General features: G+C 32.0%; 2 protein-coding genes and 1 pseudogene across 3 annotated transcripts; 2 read left to right on the top strand and 1 right to left on the bottom strand.

Annotated features, from left to right (window-relative positions):
- Positions 1–2,914: 2,914 nt before the first annotated feature.
- LOC100527868 (uncharacterized) lies at positions 2,915–5,927 on the top strand. Its single transcript, NM_001251777.2, is given in 4 exon segments — positions 2,915–2,981; positions 3,071–3,118; positions 3,196–3,255; positions 5,448–5,927. Coding segments are annotated over 4 exon segments (489 nt in total). The 5' UTR covers positions 2,915–2,936; the 3' UTR covers positions 5,784–5,927.
- A 1,199-nt stretch (positions 5,928–7,126) lies between these two features.
- LOC100803639 (protein phosphatase 2C 57-like) lies at positions 7,127–11,124 on the top strand (annotated as a pseudogene). The gene is made up of 11 exons (XR_001388086.3): positions 7,127–7,556; positions 8,200–8,328; positions 8,456–8,558; positions 8,770–8,880; positions 9,394–9,473; positions 9,598–9,651; positions 10,002–10,118; positions 10,217–10,271; positions 10,370–10,402; positions 10,499–10,545; positions 10,849–11,124. The product of XR_001388086.3 is annotated as a protein phosphatase 2C 57-like (transcript).
- A 2,631-nt stretch (positions 11,125–13,755) lies between these two features.
- On the bottom strand, positions 13,756–14,686 carry LOC100305860 (uncharacterized). The gene is made up of 3 exons (XM_003523304.3): positions 14,525–14,686; positions 14,387–14,442; positions 13,756–14,115 (listed from the first exon to the last, which is right to left on the bottom strand). The coding sequence occupies exons 1-3, from the start codon at positions 14,586–14,588 to the stop codon at positions 14,005–14,007; spliced, it is 231 nt and encodes a 76-aa protein (XP_003523352.1). The 5' UTR covers positions 14,589–14,686; the 3' UTR covers positions 13,756–14,004.
- Between the last annotated feature and the right edge of the window lie 1,926 nt (positions 14,687–16,612).

Below are 16,612 nucleotides of genomic sequence, written 5' to 3'. Positions count from 1 at the left end.
ATTATTTCTTTTATTGAAGTAACAAATTTACTATGTATGATCATTACTGAATAAGAAATATACAAATTATTTTATTATTTAATATTGGCATAGATTTATTTTTTCGCATTCACGTCGACTTTATCTGTCTATATGTGTGTTATATTTTTAAAATGATTTTAACATTTTGAATTGTTTCTACTGTAATCTAATTTATTTAGTGATGCCATTATACTGGGTGCCTTTGCATTATCTCCTGTGATAGTTTAAAGTTGTGATGCGACAAATATTTTTGTTAGAAGTTTATTTTTATTTTTATTTTTTTGATAAAATTTTTTGTCAGGAGTTTAGCGTGTGTTACATTCAAGGTTTGCGCATTTTTGTAACTGACTATACTGTTAATATTACTTATTAGGAGTGATTCTCATTTTTTTTACAACTTGGTATTTAGATTCGTTAGAAGGATATATGATGGGAGCGGGATAGGATAAATTATTACATTTTATTTTCAATAGGATACAATAACATAATTTTTTTATTTTATTAAACAACTAAAATTTTATCTTATTATATATGAAGACTGTATTAGAATTCAAAGATATATTTTTTCACTTACTATTAGTTTGCATGCCATTCATCTCTATGTTTCTCTTTTTTTTTTTTCTTTGTTATGTTTGATTTAAGAAAGAAAATAAAATGAAAAAGCAAGGAAAATAGTTAAAAGTGATATGATTTTGTAAATTGTTTAATAGAAAATTAAAGAAAAAAATTTAAATACATATATAAAATAACTATATGCCCAGTAAAAAAACTAAAATATATAAAAATAAGGATAATTTAATCTTCTAATTATAAAATCACTTTTCTATGAGTTTTTCTTGTAACATTGAAAACAATAATGGATCTCACAAAACCTTTATGTTCTTCCGCTTTTTACGTGATACCAAAATATGAAAAGAATGAAAGTGTAGTAGTTAATTTCTCTCCCTTATGATTCATATCCATTTCATGTCTTCCAAACATAATATACACATTTCATTTGTTATTATGCAGTCACTATTAAGTTCCTTGTCATTATGCACATTTCAGTTCCTTGTTATTATGTCGTCTCTATTAAGTGATGATAAATTTATTAACTTGACATGTCACTCTAGTATTAAATGACCGTATGATACCATATTGTTGTTGTGTGTACAAATAAGAATTTGTCAAGTGCATATCTATGTGGAGTATCATCTAAATGATGAAGTTGTTAGGGTTGGTCTAGTTGAAAACCAAGTTAGGGATGAAGTTGGTGGGGTTGGTCCAATTGAAAATTAGAGAGGTTATCAAGTTGATGTGGTTAGTTCAATTGAAAATCAAGGCAATGAGAGGAACATTGATAGCTATCATGGATATGAAGATGTTGAATTTGATAATAATGAGCAGAACAAAGCGAAAGATGATGGTTTTGATGAAGATGATGAACCAATTGTTAAAAGGGTTGTTAGTAAAAGAGAAAGAATAATACTTTGGAATGACTAAATGAGAGTTAGAAGAAGGTTGGTGAAGAGGGAGAGAGTATGATCTCCCTTGATGGACATGAAATGTTAGATGGTTATGAAACTAAATATCTTGAAAAGTGGGGATTCAGATGTAGAGAATATTGCTAAACATGAAGATTCAAGAAAGTAAAATTAATAAGAATTTTACCTTCAAGTTAGGTATGGATTTTGGGAGCACACGTGAATTTAAAGAAGCAATACTTCAACATTCAATCTTGAATGACGAACAAGTGAAGTTTATAAAGAATGATGAACAAAGGGTTAAGGTAGGTGTGATTGTGAATTTTTGACATAGAGTTGAGAATAGTCACACTTATATAAGATAAAGATTGTGAAACTCAAACACACTTGTGGCAAGGATGACTAAGAATAAATAAAAACCAAGTAGTGATGTTAAATATAACATTAGCACTTCATGCCATGAATGTACAAAAATGACTTGAGCCACTAGAGTTAGGTGCATGTAAAGTCAATCTACCATTCTTACTTACACAGGTGAAGTTGGAAAAGGAAAAGGTGATACATATGATAAAAAAAAGGTATGTAATGCACAACTTTTTTTACTTGTGCCACTATAAAAAATTACTTGCTAATAAAACCTGTAATTTAATCCTAAACACATCCAATAAACTATACCATCTAAAGATATATAAGGACTCCTAAATGTATTTTATATTTTCTTATTAAACATTAATTTTTATTTAAAATATAATATATGTTTATTTTTTTCATAACTCAAATCTAATTAGACAATGATATGACGAGTTAATAAACACATAATCACTTATTAAAGATTATGCAAAAATAAGAATTAAAATCAAAAATAATTTTTTTCGTGACTAAAAAATAAGAACTTTTTTTATAAAGAATCAAAACAAAAATTCAATTAGAGGGTGATGTAATCAATTAACAAACACATCACCACTTATTAAAGAATATGCTTGATAGCAACTAAAATCAAAATAATTTTATTCCATGACTAAAAAATAAGATTATTTTATAAAGAATCAAAACAAAAATTCATCAATACTTTAAGAATAAAAAATATATTTAAACCTTAAATTTATTATAACTACATATTAAAACATTCAACTTGAGATTTTTTTATTTAAAAAAGTTTCCATCTCTGTATTATTATATTTAATGTATCCCTAAATTATATTTAATAAAAAAACACATTTAAACATAATGATGTTACATTGGTTAATAACCGACTAGTTTATTTAACCATATTATTGATAAAACTTAAGGAGACATTCGATTATTTTTTAGAAAATTTTTATTTATATTTATGATTTTTTTTATCTTTATAGGGTTTTTCAATTTATTTATTCATGAAAATCTTTAAATGCTTTTTAATATATAGGTTTTAGAAAGTTTTGATTAGATTCCAGATAGCGCGAACACTCAACGATGGCTATCCGAATCAACTCCTTGACTCTCTCTTCCGCTTTACCTGTAATTTCCTATGTCTTTTCCCACGGCAAGTAAATTTCAATTCATCTCCTTTCAAATATATATATTTTACAAAATATTTCTTTGTGCAGAAGATGGAGTTAAGAGGTGGAATTTCGGGCCTCTGGGTTGGCTCGCAGGTAGAAGAATTTCGAAAATTTTCTCTCTTTCCTTTGACCCCAACTGAACTTGTTTATGCATTCATTGGTTTTGCAAGATGATGCCCCAAATGCGAAAGGAGGCTCGTGGACGACGAGTTTGGAGGCGAAGAAAATTGGTATCCTCTGTCCCCATTTTCTTTTCTCTCACAATTATTGCTTTCTACCCTTGCCTCTTACCTGTTTGTCTAAATTCCCAAATGAAAACAAGTAAAACGAAGTTGTTTGGTTGTGTTGTTGTACTTGCTCTGTTCAGAAAGTTTTTTCTGGATGAAAAGTGCTAGTTGTGGGACTATTTTTGTGCAAAGTGTTAGTTAGGCGTTTGAATTTATTTAGCTTGAAGGGTTGGTTAGAATTTTAGAGTGCAGTAAATTTGTACTTTTAGTTCTCGTGGGCGTCAGCCTCAACTGGAAGAGGTTTTGCTTTTAAGTGCAACTTGATGGGTCAGGAGATGGGTATTTCCTACTAAACATTTACCCATGGCTGTTCATTTGCTAGAAAAGAAGGGTTTCAGATGAAGCATTCTGAAATTTTAATGCCAAAAAACACCAAGAAATTGGTTCAAATTGGAAAAAAATAATGTACAAGAATTTCTGAATTTGTGAAGCCAAGAAACACCAAGAAAGGAAAAGAAGGACTGTTGGCTTTGGCAAGGTTCTGCATCATAGAGCTACTGTGTTAAAGAGGTGTATTTGTTGTTGCTGAACCAGAAACAGTGTGTAAATTTGGCTTTTTTTAAGTGCCTCTGGTCTGCAACAGTGCCATCAAAGGTTATAGTCTTCTCTTGGAAAGTGGTTCTAGATAGAGTGCAAACAAGGCTGGAATTTTGTAAGAGAAAAGTTTTGAGGGAATTTGATGATATCTCATGTCCTTTTTGCAAGCAACACATGGAAACATGAAATCACTTGCTGTTCTCATGTCGGGTATCTTTGGATGTGCTGCTATAATTGGCTTGGATTTGGCATAGTATTGCCTAACGAAGTTATTGCACACTTTTGGCAGCATGCAGGGCTAATAGCAGGCACTAAAGAAAAAAAGGGCATGGAGTTCGTTGTGTATGGCGGCTATGTGGTCTTTATAGACCCATAGAAATGATATAATTTTCAATGATGAGGAGGTGAACATGGAGAGTGTTTTGGATTTGATCAAGATCAGATCATGGCAATGGTTAAAGGCAAAACTTTGCTAATTTCAAATGTTCTGTCTATGAAACTAAATGTGTAGGGCCAAACAGATTGGCCCTACACATGTCGACCTGACCTTTTTTGTGTTTGCAACATGTGTAGGGCCAATCTGTTTTTTACAATAGATTGTTATCTGTTAAAATGTTTACAGAAGATACAGCAATGTAGAAAAGTGTAGAATGGTGCTAATTCTAATTAAAGAACTAAGAAGATGGAGATTATGGGGAATGCAGTACCATGCTAGATGGAGGGTTCTTAGGTGGCAAAATTACTATGGTAATGATGACGGATTTAATAGACATGTGGTGGCGGCACTTTTGGTTTGGATGGAAAACAGTAAGCGGATGAGGCAATGAAATGGAGGGAATTAGCTTATGTATGGATCACACTTGTTTACACAGGCTGATGTGTTTTAATTATGATATGGATGAAAGCAGGCTATGGATCAGTGTGTTATATTCTGTTGCTGCTGGTATAACAGATTTGATGATGCAGTGAATACGTTCGTTGGGTTATTCAAGAGGGAATACACTTTCTGAAGCTGGTAAATGTCGGCATACGTAGAGTTCAGGATGTAGTTTAACTGATGAGGACATGGTCAAATGTACGGATTATTTGCTGTGTAGGCTCGGTTACTTTGTATTTATATCTTTAAATATAAATACTGTGTAACCACTGGTCTATGGGGTTAGTCGGTTTACACTAGTTTTAGTTTCTTTTGTTGTATATGGGTTTGGGTACCCCATGTACCCGTTATTTATATAGTTATGATCTTCTTTGCCGATAAAAAAAAACGGTGATTGGTTCGTTTGGGAAAGCTTATTTATAGGACTTATCTTAATGTAAGTGTTGGAATAACTTACGAAAATAATTTATGATCTGCTCATACTGGTTTCAACTTATTTCAATAAACTCTCCAAAATAGCTTATAAAAATAATTGTCAACTTATAGGAAAATAACTTTAACATTATTTTTGCGTCGATTATAAATACAATTTATGCATAAGTAATTATTTGATAAGTGCTTAATTAAACTATTTACCCAAACAGGATGTTATTGGCACGACCTTCTCTAATATCATGTGTTATTAGCCTGAATGTTTAAGCAAAAATTCATTTTGTTGCAGATAAAAAAGGATGAATATATGCACCCCAAAATGGAGCGCATTCCTTTCATGGAGGAGCAGGTAAGGATGGTAAGGGAACAGGGAAAGCTCTTGACGATGGACATAGAGAGGTTAATGTTGTCAGAAGATAATCGGTTTGATTTTGTGAATGAGATAGCAGCTGAGGCCAATTCTTATGTTGAGAACAACAGGGATGAGTATGGAGGTGAGAAGAAGGCCATTCTTCATGTTTTGAGCAATCGAATGAATGATACTGGAATTTACAGGCCAGAGGCATATTATGAGTCTGATCCCTTCAAGCCCGGACCTCATTATTTGAGAGAAGAATTTACATAAAATGTTATGCTGGCATCTTAAACTAGTGACAAGAATTTACATCTTTGCTTCACTTAGCTTAATTGATTTTCTTCTTAATTAGCTGCTGTTGTTTGTATGTATGCAAATCAAAGCCATCTTCGAACCGGAAATAAATTACAATTAAGAGGTATTATTTTCTACTCTTTTCAAGGAGATTGAAAATGGATTATAACTAGCATTGCATTTGTTTTAAGAAAAAGATTAAATCTTGACCGGACTTGGTTCGGTGGTTTTTTTCTAGACCATGGATTACTATGAATTTTTAAATTCTTGTTTGCAAGTAAATATATACAAAGGAGAGGGATTAAGTTGTTCTAAAAGTATCTCAAATAGTTTATTTGTCATTTTCATCAATCATTTACTTTTAATTTAACAGTTAAAGATGTGTTACTTGTTAAAATTATTAAATTAGAAAAAGGTGAAGATGAAAAGTCGGGATCTGGATTCCTGTGGTTGGTAAAATAACCACGCAGTTAGATGATAAGAGTCGTATGGTCTTCATCAAATGGTGCATATATCATTTCAGTAAAGTCAATTTAAAAAATACCTTTAAATACTAATTATTTGATCTTTATCATCACACGGTCTAGATTCATGACCATGTAATTGTGTGAATACATGGAATCCAAATTCAAAAAGTTGGAGTAACTCTCAAAGTACCATAAACAGATAAAAGTAATGTTTACTATGATTTCTAATTGGATTACAATACATATTTTTAACATTAACAGTGGACATAAATTAAATTCTAAAGTAACTTATATTATGATTTAAAATATTCATTAAAATTTAATATATAAGTTAAATATATTTTTAATTGTAAAATTTAACTATAATATGATTTACATGTTAAAAAAATATTTATTTATTCATTATAATTTTCATTTATATGAAAACAAACCTTTCTGTAGTACGCACATACTAAAACATTAGGATGCACAAATGCTCTTTCCGCTGACATGCAACAAATGAAAGATTTTATATCCAACCTAAGATCATGTTACCAATCTAATGTTTTTGCTCCACATAAATGTTTTTTGCAGTATAGTTAGAGATTCAAATGGCAGCTAACTAGTTGCTGAATCCAGTAACAGCCATACTTCATCTGATCTGAACTAGAACCACGCACTATGTAGAAAATAAAAGGAAGGTATTCTAGTTTGACCACTCAAAGTAACATGGTTGAGTAAAATAATGCATGGCCAGTAGTAGGGCCCAGGAACATGACGTTGCACGTTCCTGTTTTGCCACGTGTTTTTATTAGGTTTTATTATGCATTCATACATACATATAACAATACAAGCTTGTAGAGAGAGAGAATCTGATCCGTTAATGCAGTTAGAGGCTTCTATTAACTTAAACTCACTTATCAATCTATCTATCTCCATCCACACCAAAACTCAACACTCTCTCTCTCTCTCTCTCAGCTTCCGAACCCTCTATCATGGCCCTGTCAAGTCCTCACATACAAAGATTCCTCTTATGCAAGCTTCATAGCCGCTCCACCGCTAAGAACATACACAGAAACAACTTTACCACCAGCAGCAGGAGCAGGTGCTGCTCTGCCATAGCCATTGATGCTCCATCGTCTTTGACCGAGGTGCCCGGCATAAGATGGGGGTCCATAGCCTTGCAGGGTCTCCGTGAAGAGATGGAAGATGATATTATTGTTCGGCCTGAGGGCCTTCAGGGCTTCTCTTTTGCAGCTGTCTTTGATGGCCATGGAGGCTTTTCTTCGGTTGAGTTCCTCAGGTACGTCTTTGCAAACATTAATTTTTCCTATATGCATGCTTTGCCACTTTATTTTAATGTCTTTTTGCTTGTTTGATTGCTCGTCCATTTATTTTAATGTCTTAATGCTCGTACAATATAGTTATTACTTGCTCTGGATTCTAGTTGGTGTTCATAATGAATGAATTTGGGGAGTGTGAGTGGCAGTGTGTCTATTGGAGTAGAATGGAATGGAGTGAATTTAAATTAAGTTAAATAAGTTACTAAATAAGAAGGTAAAATGACTTAAGTTTCTCTCATAAGTTACAATTAACTTATGCACAAGTTAATTTGTAGAAATTATCTCATTTAGTTTCTCTAAAAGCTGATTTTAACTTGAGCATGAGCTAATTTTAATTTATGGGAGAAGTTAAATTCATTTTATCTTCTTATTTTTATATCTTATAAGTGCTTATTAAGAAGTTTTTCCAAACATGGCCATAGTTTATTTCATTTCATCCCTTACATCAATCCAGACATATGGAAAATCCACCCTTGCACTCATTGTTCTTTGTGTTGTGTGGATATGTGATTTCTTTTCTTTTCTCAATTGACTCTGGTAAATGAATTATTATTCTTTACACAATCTGAATTGTTGAATTGGTCTGCCAAGTGCCAACTACAGGGATGAGCTGTACAAGGAGTGTGTTAATGCTTTACAAGCTGGGTTACTATTAGTCGAGAAAGATTTCAAAGCCATTAAAGGGGCATTACAGGAGGCATTTCTCAAGGTTGACGCAAGGTTATTAAAACGGTAAGGCAATACATTAGTCTGCAATGGATAGTCTCCATAGAATGTGTCTAGTTAGATAGTTCCCATATGATTCTAGATTTGGTATGATTACATTGGAGGTTTAGACATTAGTATTTCATTTTCAAAGGCTTGAAATGAATGGAGAGGAGGATGAATCAGGTGCTACAGCAACTACCGTGTTCATTGGAGATGATGAGCTGCTAATTTCACATATTGGTGACTCAACTGTGGTATGTATTATTTATCCTTACTGTGTTCCCAGATGATACATTTGACTCCAGCTTTTGATGAAAAAAATGTACTTCTTCTCTTTATATATTTTTCTGTTTACAAGAATTATGAAGAAAAAAGCTATTACTTGGACTATTTTGATATTCATATCTAGGGGATTGAATGTCTTCAAATTACCTGACTTCTATTTAAGCTTGTTTATTCTTGTAGGTTCTATGCAGATCTGGAAAAGCAGAAGTTCTGACTAGTCCTCACCGTCCAATTGGGAGCAACAAGACTTCTCTTGATGAAATTAGAAGAGTCAGAGAAGCAGGTGGATGGGTGTGTTTTCCTTGTTCCTTCATTTTTTTGCATACCTTTTTGACCATCATCCCAAGTCAATATGACAATGTTCTATACAATAAAACCAAAGTTCTGAGTTGAAAATTTTGACAACTTAGGATGTGAAACAACTTGATGTATTATGGGGCATATAACCATTCTCTCTTTCCCAGTCTTATTATTTATGTGTTGTGGTTTTATAGTTGGAGAAACCACATGTAATAGAATTTGTTTCCGGCAAGGAAACCACATACAAATACTATCATAAACATCAATATAGCATTTTCCAGCTACAGCACGCCATGTGATAGGAAACTGATAAAAAAAATTTGATTATATTGAAGATCATTGTTTTCAATTGAGCTGGCAGTGGTTTCTTTTTCTTAATTTTTACTTTTTTTCACCAGAATGGTGGAAGCCTTGTGCACTTTATAATGAAAATCACCACCATTCTTTATATAAGTAAACGGCCATTATATGGCTAATGATAACACAAATATATGTTGTCTATAGATTAGCAATGGTAGAATTTGTGGAGACATTGCTGTATCTCGTGCATTTGGGGACGTGCGATTCAAAACAAAGAAGAATGAGTATAGTCCTTGATCTCTTCACTATTCTTTCTAGTGTAAAGGAATTTCTTCTAAGTTTTTTTATAAATGAACTACCACTGTTGAAGTGTTTCCTAAAGGGTATCTACCTTTTGCATGTGGAAAGGATGCTGCAAAAAGGAGTTCAGGAAGGAAGATGGTCGGCAAAGTTCATTTCTCGGTAGGTACTGTGTCTTAATAATTGTTCCTTACATTTTCTCGAATGTGGGTTATGTTACGTTATCAGTTAGTAAAGAGAACGGCTATGGATTGTTTTACCTTGATTTATATCTAGCTAGAAATCAACTACTAGAAAGAGAATACGCAGTCCTGATTGTTGTCTACTGAAGTACATAATCAAGATCTGAATGAAGCTCCTTTTTTTGTGGGCTTCAGCCTGATTCTGCAAAATACAACGAGGACAGCATGATATTTTTGGACTTTGTGTTCTACTGTCACATTCAAATTGACCTTTATCTAATTTTAAAACAAAACTATAAATTTTAAAATAAGGATGCCTTCATGACACAGTGTACAGCTCAACAATGACTTGGTTGTTGCATACCCTGATATTTATCAAGTAGCTCTTGGCTCAGATGCAGAATTTGTGGTATTAGCATCCGATGGCTTATGGGATTACATGGGCAGGTCTATTGCATGATCCCTTGAATCAGTTCTGGCACCTTTCTTTTTCTTTTTTTTTGGTTTTTCAGAGAATTACCTTCACACTCTTCTTACTATTGCAGCTCCGAAGCAGTTTCTATAGTGAGGGATCAACTGCGAAAACACGGAAACATTCAGGTAAGCATAATGTTTTATATTTGAGGTTACTAAGCTAGTATCATTAAGCAATCGAAGTTGCAGCAATAATATTTTGCTTGTTCTTCTTTCAAATTCAGCAAGCATGTGAAGCACTTGCAGAAGCCGCTTTGGTAAGTTTTAACAAATCTCGTGGCAGTGGTTATCATAATGAACTTATTATATTGACACTTCACAGTTTTAGTAATATACAATGACATTCTCTGCAGGATCGACGTACACAGGATAATGTCAGCATTATAATTGCTGATTTAGGGTACGTATTTTCTCATGTATATATTTATGATTTTGGACTTTGGTATTTAAGTCCTGATTATTGGCCAGACCTTTGTGTAGAACAGAACTGGGGGTAGCATATAGTAAAATTCACAATCTAGTTATGGAAATTCTTTCCATCCTCAGAGCATTTACAAGTTTAGTAAAATGTGGTCTAAAGTTGAACCTGTTGCATAAGTGCTATTTTTTTTTTATCAGTGACAAAAAAATCAATTCTTGTTGACCAAATATGATTTTATTTTCATCCACTGATTGCACTGTGTCTTCTTTTGAGTGATTGCAGGAGGACAGACTGGAAGAATGCGCCTCTGGAGCGACAAAATACTATACTTGAGCTGGTCCAAGCTCTTGCAACCATTGGAATTGTGTCCATTGGAATCTGGTTTTCATCACAGCTTTCTTTATAGATTAAAAAAATACCAGTCATGTACATAAAACAGATATATCATTCTGAACTTCTAGCCTGTATAATCTTAATTGTACATGCCTCACATCTTAGAATCTACTTGGTTTAGGGCACAAAGAATTGTTAACAATAAATATATTTTTGAAGGATTAATCTTATTCTGATTCTAAAATTCAGTTATTGCTTTGCACTGTTTGCCCAAGTCGATCACGTGCTTCTTCCACTTAAATTTGATAGCACACTTCTTTGACTAATTAAATCTCTTTTCTAAAAAGACCATTGAAAACTGGTCACAATGACCAAGATTAAATTTGTTAATTACACTATCCGAATGAGGTCTGACTTCTTCAAGTTGAAAATGAACAGTTTAAGCACTTTGGTTTTTTACTAATTAATTACAGAAATAGTTTTTTTTTTTACCCAAAAATACTCTTTGAAGCATTTAATGTAAAATAAGCTAATTCAAGTATCTGTTTCGACTTCTAAAATTTTCTATTAGGATCCTACAGTATTATTACACTATGACAAAAAATCATACCTATTTACAAAAGCTTGGCTGTAAGACATAAAATAATCTAAGTTTAGCTTTTTTATTTTTAGTTTTTATTGTGTGTTATAACTGGATCCAATTATAAAAGGGTTGTTCTAATTTGACAACTTTGGATGCTCATAATTTCAGAAAAATAGTTGGAGAAGGAATTGGCATCATTGCAAGGTCCAAATGGTGGCTTTCAAGATGTTGGGCAAGCAGGACAAATTAGCCTTTAAACCGACTAAATTTGAACAAAATTAAGGAAGATAAAGTGTGATGTCCTTGTCAATGTTTACCACAAAAATGGGTCTGCCGAACACTAACAGTGTATATGGATCTGCACAATTAGAAACAACAAGAACCTGACTTTATTTCCTTCCTATAGTTTATGAATCAAGTTCTTTAGGAAACGGTATGTCAGCCACAGGAATTGGAAAGCCAAATTTAACTTTTTTGACGTTGATATGTCAACTAAGTATATAAATTGATCACAATTTAGTGTATGTTTGGTTTCCCATTCCGTTTGCTGCAGCGTGCGTTACGAGACACATCCAACTATCGTTTGGAGAAGCAAGGGGGTAGATCTGCTCTCCGTTAGTTAAAAACTGAAAGTTGATAAGTTAATTAATATTTAATTAGAAGTGTAGTCAAATCAATTGATTAATTAGTTTTTTCATATAAAAAGATATAAATAACATGTTCATGTTCATAATAAATAAAAAATAACATGCTTATGTATGTGTTTATATATAATAATAAAAAATTAATAAATTTATATATAACTGTTATTATTTATTATCATTCATGAAAAAAATTGATATAAATTAAACATGCACACATAATTTAATGAAAATAAGAATATAATTAGAAGATAAAAAGTTACTATTTTTAAAATTAACAGGGGCAAAATTTGAAAACTGTATAAACTCTTACTTTATAAATTATACTATTTTTATTGCTTTATAAGGTTATACCTTAATCAATGGTCTTGAATTTGAGTCTTGAGTATACTACTATATTAAATACTTGAATGAAAAATTTTATTACTCATAATTATTCTATCTGACTTAAGATTGCCTTTAGTAAAAATACTTGTATGCTCTAGAGCTTAGAAAGAAAAAAAAAAGAGACTGTTAAAGTAAGAATATTTCCCCCCAACTAAGTTCCCTAAAAAAGAATAAACAAAACAGTGCCTTTTAGAAATAAAAAATAAAACAAAACAGTGGTAAACAACCTACAATAAACAATCTACTGCGGATTGAGCCCCAAGTTGACATTTTAGTTGTCCAAGTATAGTATAGAAAGTCTATTTCATGCCTGTGATGGATTATTAGTATTTAGTACTGTGTTAAGTGTAAATTAGTATAGTAATAAGAGGAAATATTTTCATCAGTATTTTAATTTTAATATTTAAAATATGAGAAATGGTAAGAACCTATTGTATTATCTTTAAACATTTCTTTTTAATTGGTTGAACTCTATTACAAATCACAAAATTTTGTGAATTCTACATTTTATCTAATAAATCTAACATATAATTTTATATTCTTAAATAAATTATAACTAATAGTAGAGAGTGTATTTAAAAGTGTTTTAAATTAAGATTGAATAAAAAAATGTTTTAACGACTATGTTGCTAACACATATCTTAAAATATTTCTCTCTCCATTTAAAAAAACCATTGAAGTTTATAAGGTTTCTTTTTACAAGGATTAAGGAAATCAATAAAAAAAATAATTAATAAAATAATTTTACTAAAATATTCTTATTCTCATTCTCAATTTCTAAAAATGTACTATACAATTTTCTATGGATGCACCTTGATCAGAGGGATACCCTTACCTAATATAGGTCACAACAAAGTATCAACTAATGCCATAAATGGAGGATTAATGTTTGATTGTTGAAAAATTGATAGATATAGTACTAAAAAACTATTATATTAATTATTTATTTGCTTTAAAATTGAAATAAAAATTAATATTTTATTAAAAATTGAAAATGTATGTTAAATTAAATTTAAACCCTTATTCAATATAAAAAATAATTCGAAGTAAGCGTTGTATGTAAGAATTGACATATATATTTTAACTAATTTTCGCTGCTACTTCTTTCTGTCTTTCTTTCTCTCTTGAGCGAGCAAGTCTCACAATTACAAATTTCATCTATTCTGTCCTAGAATCAGACTCAAATTTTGTTGCTACGAATAATATAGAACTTCCACACATCATAGTCTTTAAAAAGATTGCCAATTGGAAAGCAGATAGATGATAAAACTTTATTATAATATTCTCAGCTTAATGGTCCATAGTCCATACATACGCACCAGGTGTACATAATAAAATATCATACTAATTTATTGCCTCATAACACACACAAGTAGTGGCTCCGATGAAGAAGAAACCCGTTTACATATCTCCTCATACGCGACCAAAACATTGAGTAGGAAGAGAGATGATAGTATATAGATTAATTTATTTCATTATTTGGTGTAAGGGTATTCAAGGGCCCTTGCCAGGTTTCTTTGTGTGCCTTGGGTTGGGTCCTGCCTCATCATAATCCAACACAAAATCATGAACCAAAAGCTTCCTCGAGTTCATCTTGATACCATCCTTCATTCAAAACCAAAATGAAAAAGAACTTGTCAGTTAAAAGCACTATATATATAAACATCAAATATTGAATTATAAGACATAATGTTTTTCAATTCTCAAATTGAAAATTATTGTGGAAACCATGTGCCACTTTATAAACTCAAGCAAGCATCTATATGTTTCCCTCAATGTAGCTCCCTCCATATTTATTTCCAAGTATTCTGGCTTACAAAGTCCATTATTCTTTACCATTTAACTAAAGTAAGAAGACAAACGCATAGTAGGGTACCTTATAAAGTAAGCCATGAGTTGGATGCATGTTTTCCCCGAAGCCTTCAGCCAAGCCTAAAAGCAAAAAAATTGTTATGTGTCTAGAACGAGTTAAATGTTAGTAATTGCATTCAGTTATATAAAGAAACTTGCTCACCTGAAGATAAGGGAATGAGGATCAAGAGAAGAACTAGAAGGAAAGTGTTGATCTTAAGGGCCATGACAAGTACGAAGGTGTCTATATGGTTCCTTTTGTTATGAGCAGTTAGATTGGAACTAAGAACATGACATATACATGTCTTGGCAAGGAAGTGCAAGAAGGAGCACAGCCTTTTAAATTTGGCGAGGAGAGAGCTCTTGTCATGGTGTACCCCACCCAATAGCAACAGAGTACTGATATGATGAAATGCAATAACTTGTAGGCTTTATCCCACAACACTCAAGTCAACTGTACTATTCTATACGACTACACATAATTGTATCAAAGAAAAGACGAAGTGATTGTTTGCATGTGCACATTACCAACATTTCTCTGCATGGCTCAAAATGAGCTACCCTTTCAGCTTCTCCACTTTTTCCTAAGTTAACATACTTTATATTTTTTTTTCGCGGTGTGACATAATTGACAAATAACACTATTCTTCTTTAAATATGTGATCAGGAATTTGATTCTTAGATTTTTGTGTATTATATGAAAAATATTTGTTAAAAGAATTCAATCTTTTAAATAAATTTCAGTACCTTGAGAAATTAGTCTTTACTCTTAACTCTTGGTAAGGGATATTCTTGGTTCATCCAAAAAATACTTTATTTTCTACTTTCACTACAAGTAATTTTTTTCTTTTCCCTATTATATGGTCAGTAAGACGCACCATTGGCACATAACTTATCGAATGTGCTTGTCTATTTTAATTTTACCTAGCTCTACTACCGAACAGCACATTCACATGAATTGGGTGGTGAAAGTTGCTAAAACCTTGTCATAGATTTCAATTTTTCCGTGGTACCTATCACCACTTTGGCGGAATGGTGCTTTTGGTCCTCACATTTCGGCTTTCGTCACTTTTCTTAGTCAATGGATGGAGACAAACATGGAGAGTGGGCTACAGATAAATTCAAAATAGAGAGCAAGAAGAGAGTTGAATGTGGAAATGCCCCTTGGTGGGTGCACTAGCAAAAAGGAGAGGGAACAGCTAGCATTACTAGTTTAATCCTACATTAAAGCAAGGAAATTGTTAACTTAATCATCCTTTAGGAGACCATAATATATGTTGGTAATGATTGTTTCTAATGGACTAATTAAACTACCTAAAACTTTTTCTGTTTTTAGCAAATTGGTATGTAACTTGTAATGTAGGTAACAGAATACTATTAGTCCTTAACTAAAACTTGACATATTCCCACGTGCATATGCACCATCCTACAAAGTACTACATAGCGAAAAGGGTTCCATAGGTGTTAGAACTTGACAGTGCCCTAAGTACCATCAATAATATTCTTGGCACATATGATGAAGATTATTCCATGCACATGGATATCTTTATTTTGCTTGTATCTTTGCCTGCATATCTAATCTTTGCCCATATACGTAATTGTGCACTCTAGATATCCGGAATTCCTTATAATTATCACTGGGAAAGGGGAGCATTCTCATTTGTGTGGTTTAGCATTGCTCATACCAAACAATTGGAATAAATTTTACATTCTTTGAATAGGTAAAAACCAAAAGTAATTAGATAAATAATACTGCACATACAATCAGGATTCTTTCTCTAAATTGGCTTAATTTTTTTTTAAGGGGCTTGACTTTCATCACAAAATTGCAAAAATCTAGTGTTTGGCACATGCACTGCTCTTAATTGGAGTAAACAGAGAAGGGTGTAATTTTTCTGTCTACTATTGCATATGTTGAACCATTTTTATCCACAGATAGACATTACATATGTGAGTGGCACTTTTTCTGAAATCTGGAACTGAAGAGTCAAGCATAGATTAATGCATTTAGTCACTACATAGATGCTCAAAGTGGAGATGCTGTTCATTTTGGATGCTTACTGTGATTTCTTTTGGACAAAATTTAGATACAATTTTTTAGTTTTTTAGTTGCTGTTTGTATTATTCTCTGATTATAATTAGAGAGTTTCATCTCGATAATCTATATAATTCTTTAATATAAATCTTTATTACCTGGATTATCAAAATAAAACTCTAATTCTAATTGGAAAATGATACAAACAACATTATA

The sequence above is a fragment of the Glycine max genome, chromosome 4 (assembly GCF_000004515.6).
Source record: "Glycine max cultivar Williams 82 chromosome 4, Glycine_max_v4.0, whole genome shotgun sequence".
In the NCBI taxonomy this organism is placed as follows: domain Eukaryota; kingdom Viridiplantae; phylum Streptophyta; class Magnoliopsida; order Fabales; family Fabaceae; genus Glycine; species Glycine max.
Note: the sequence above shows the minus strand (reverse complement) of the source record. Positions and strands in the feature narration are given on the sequence as shown.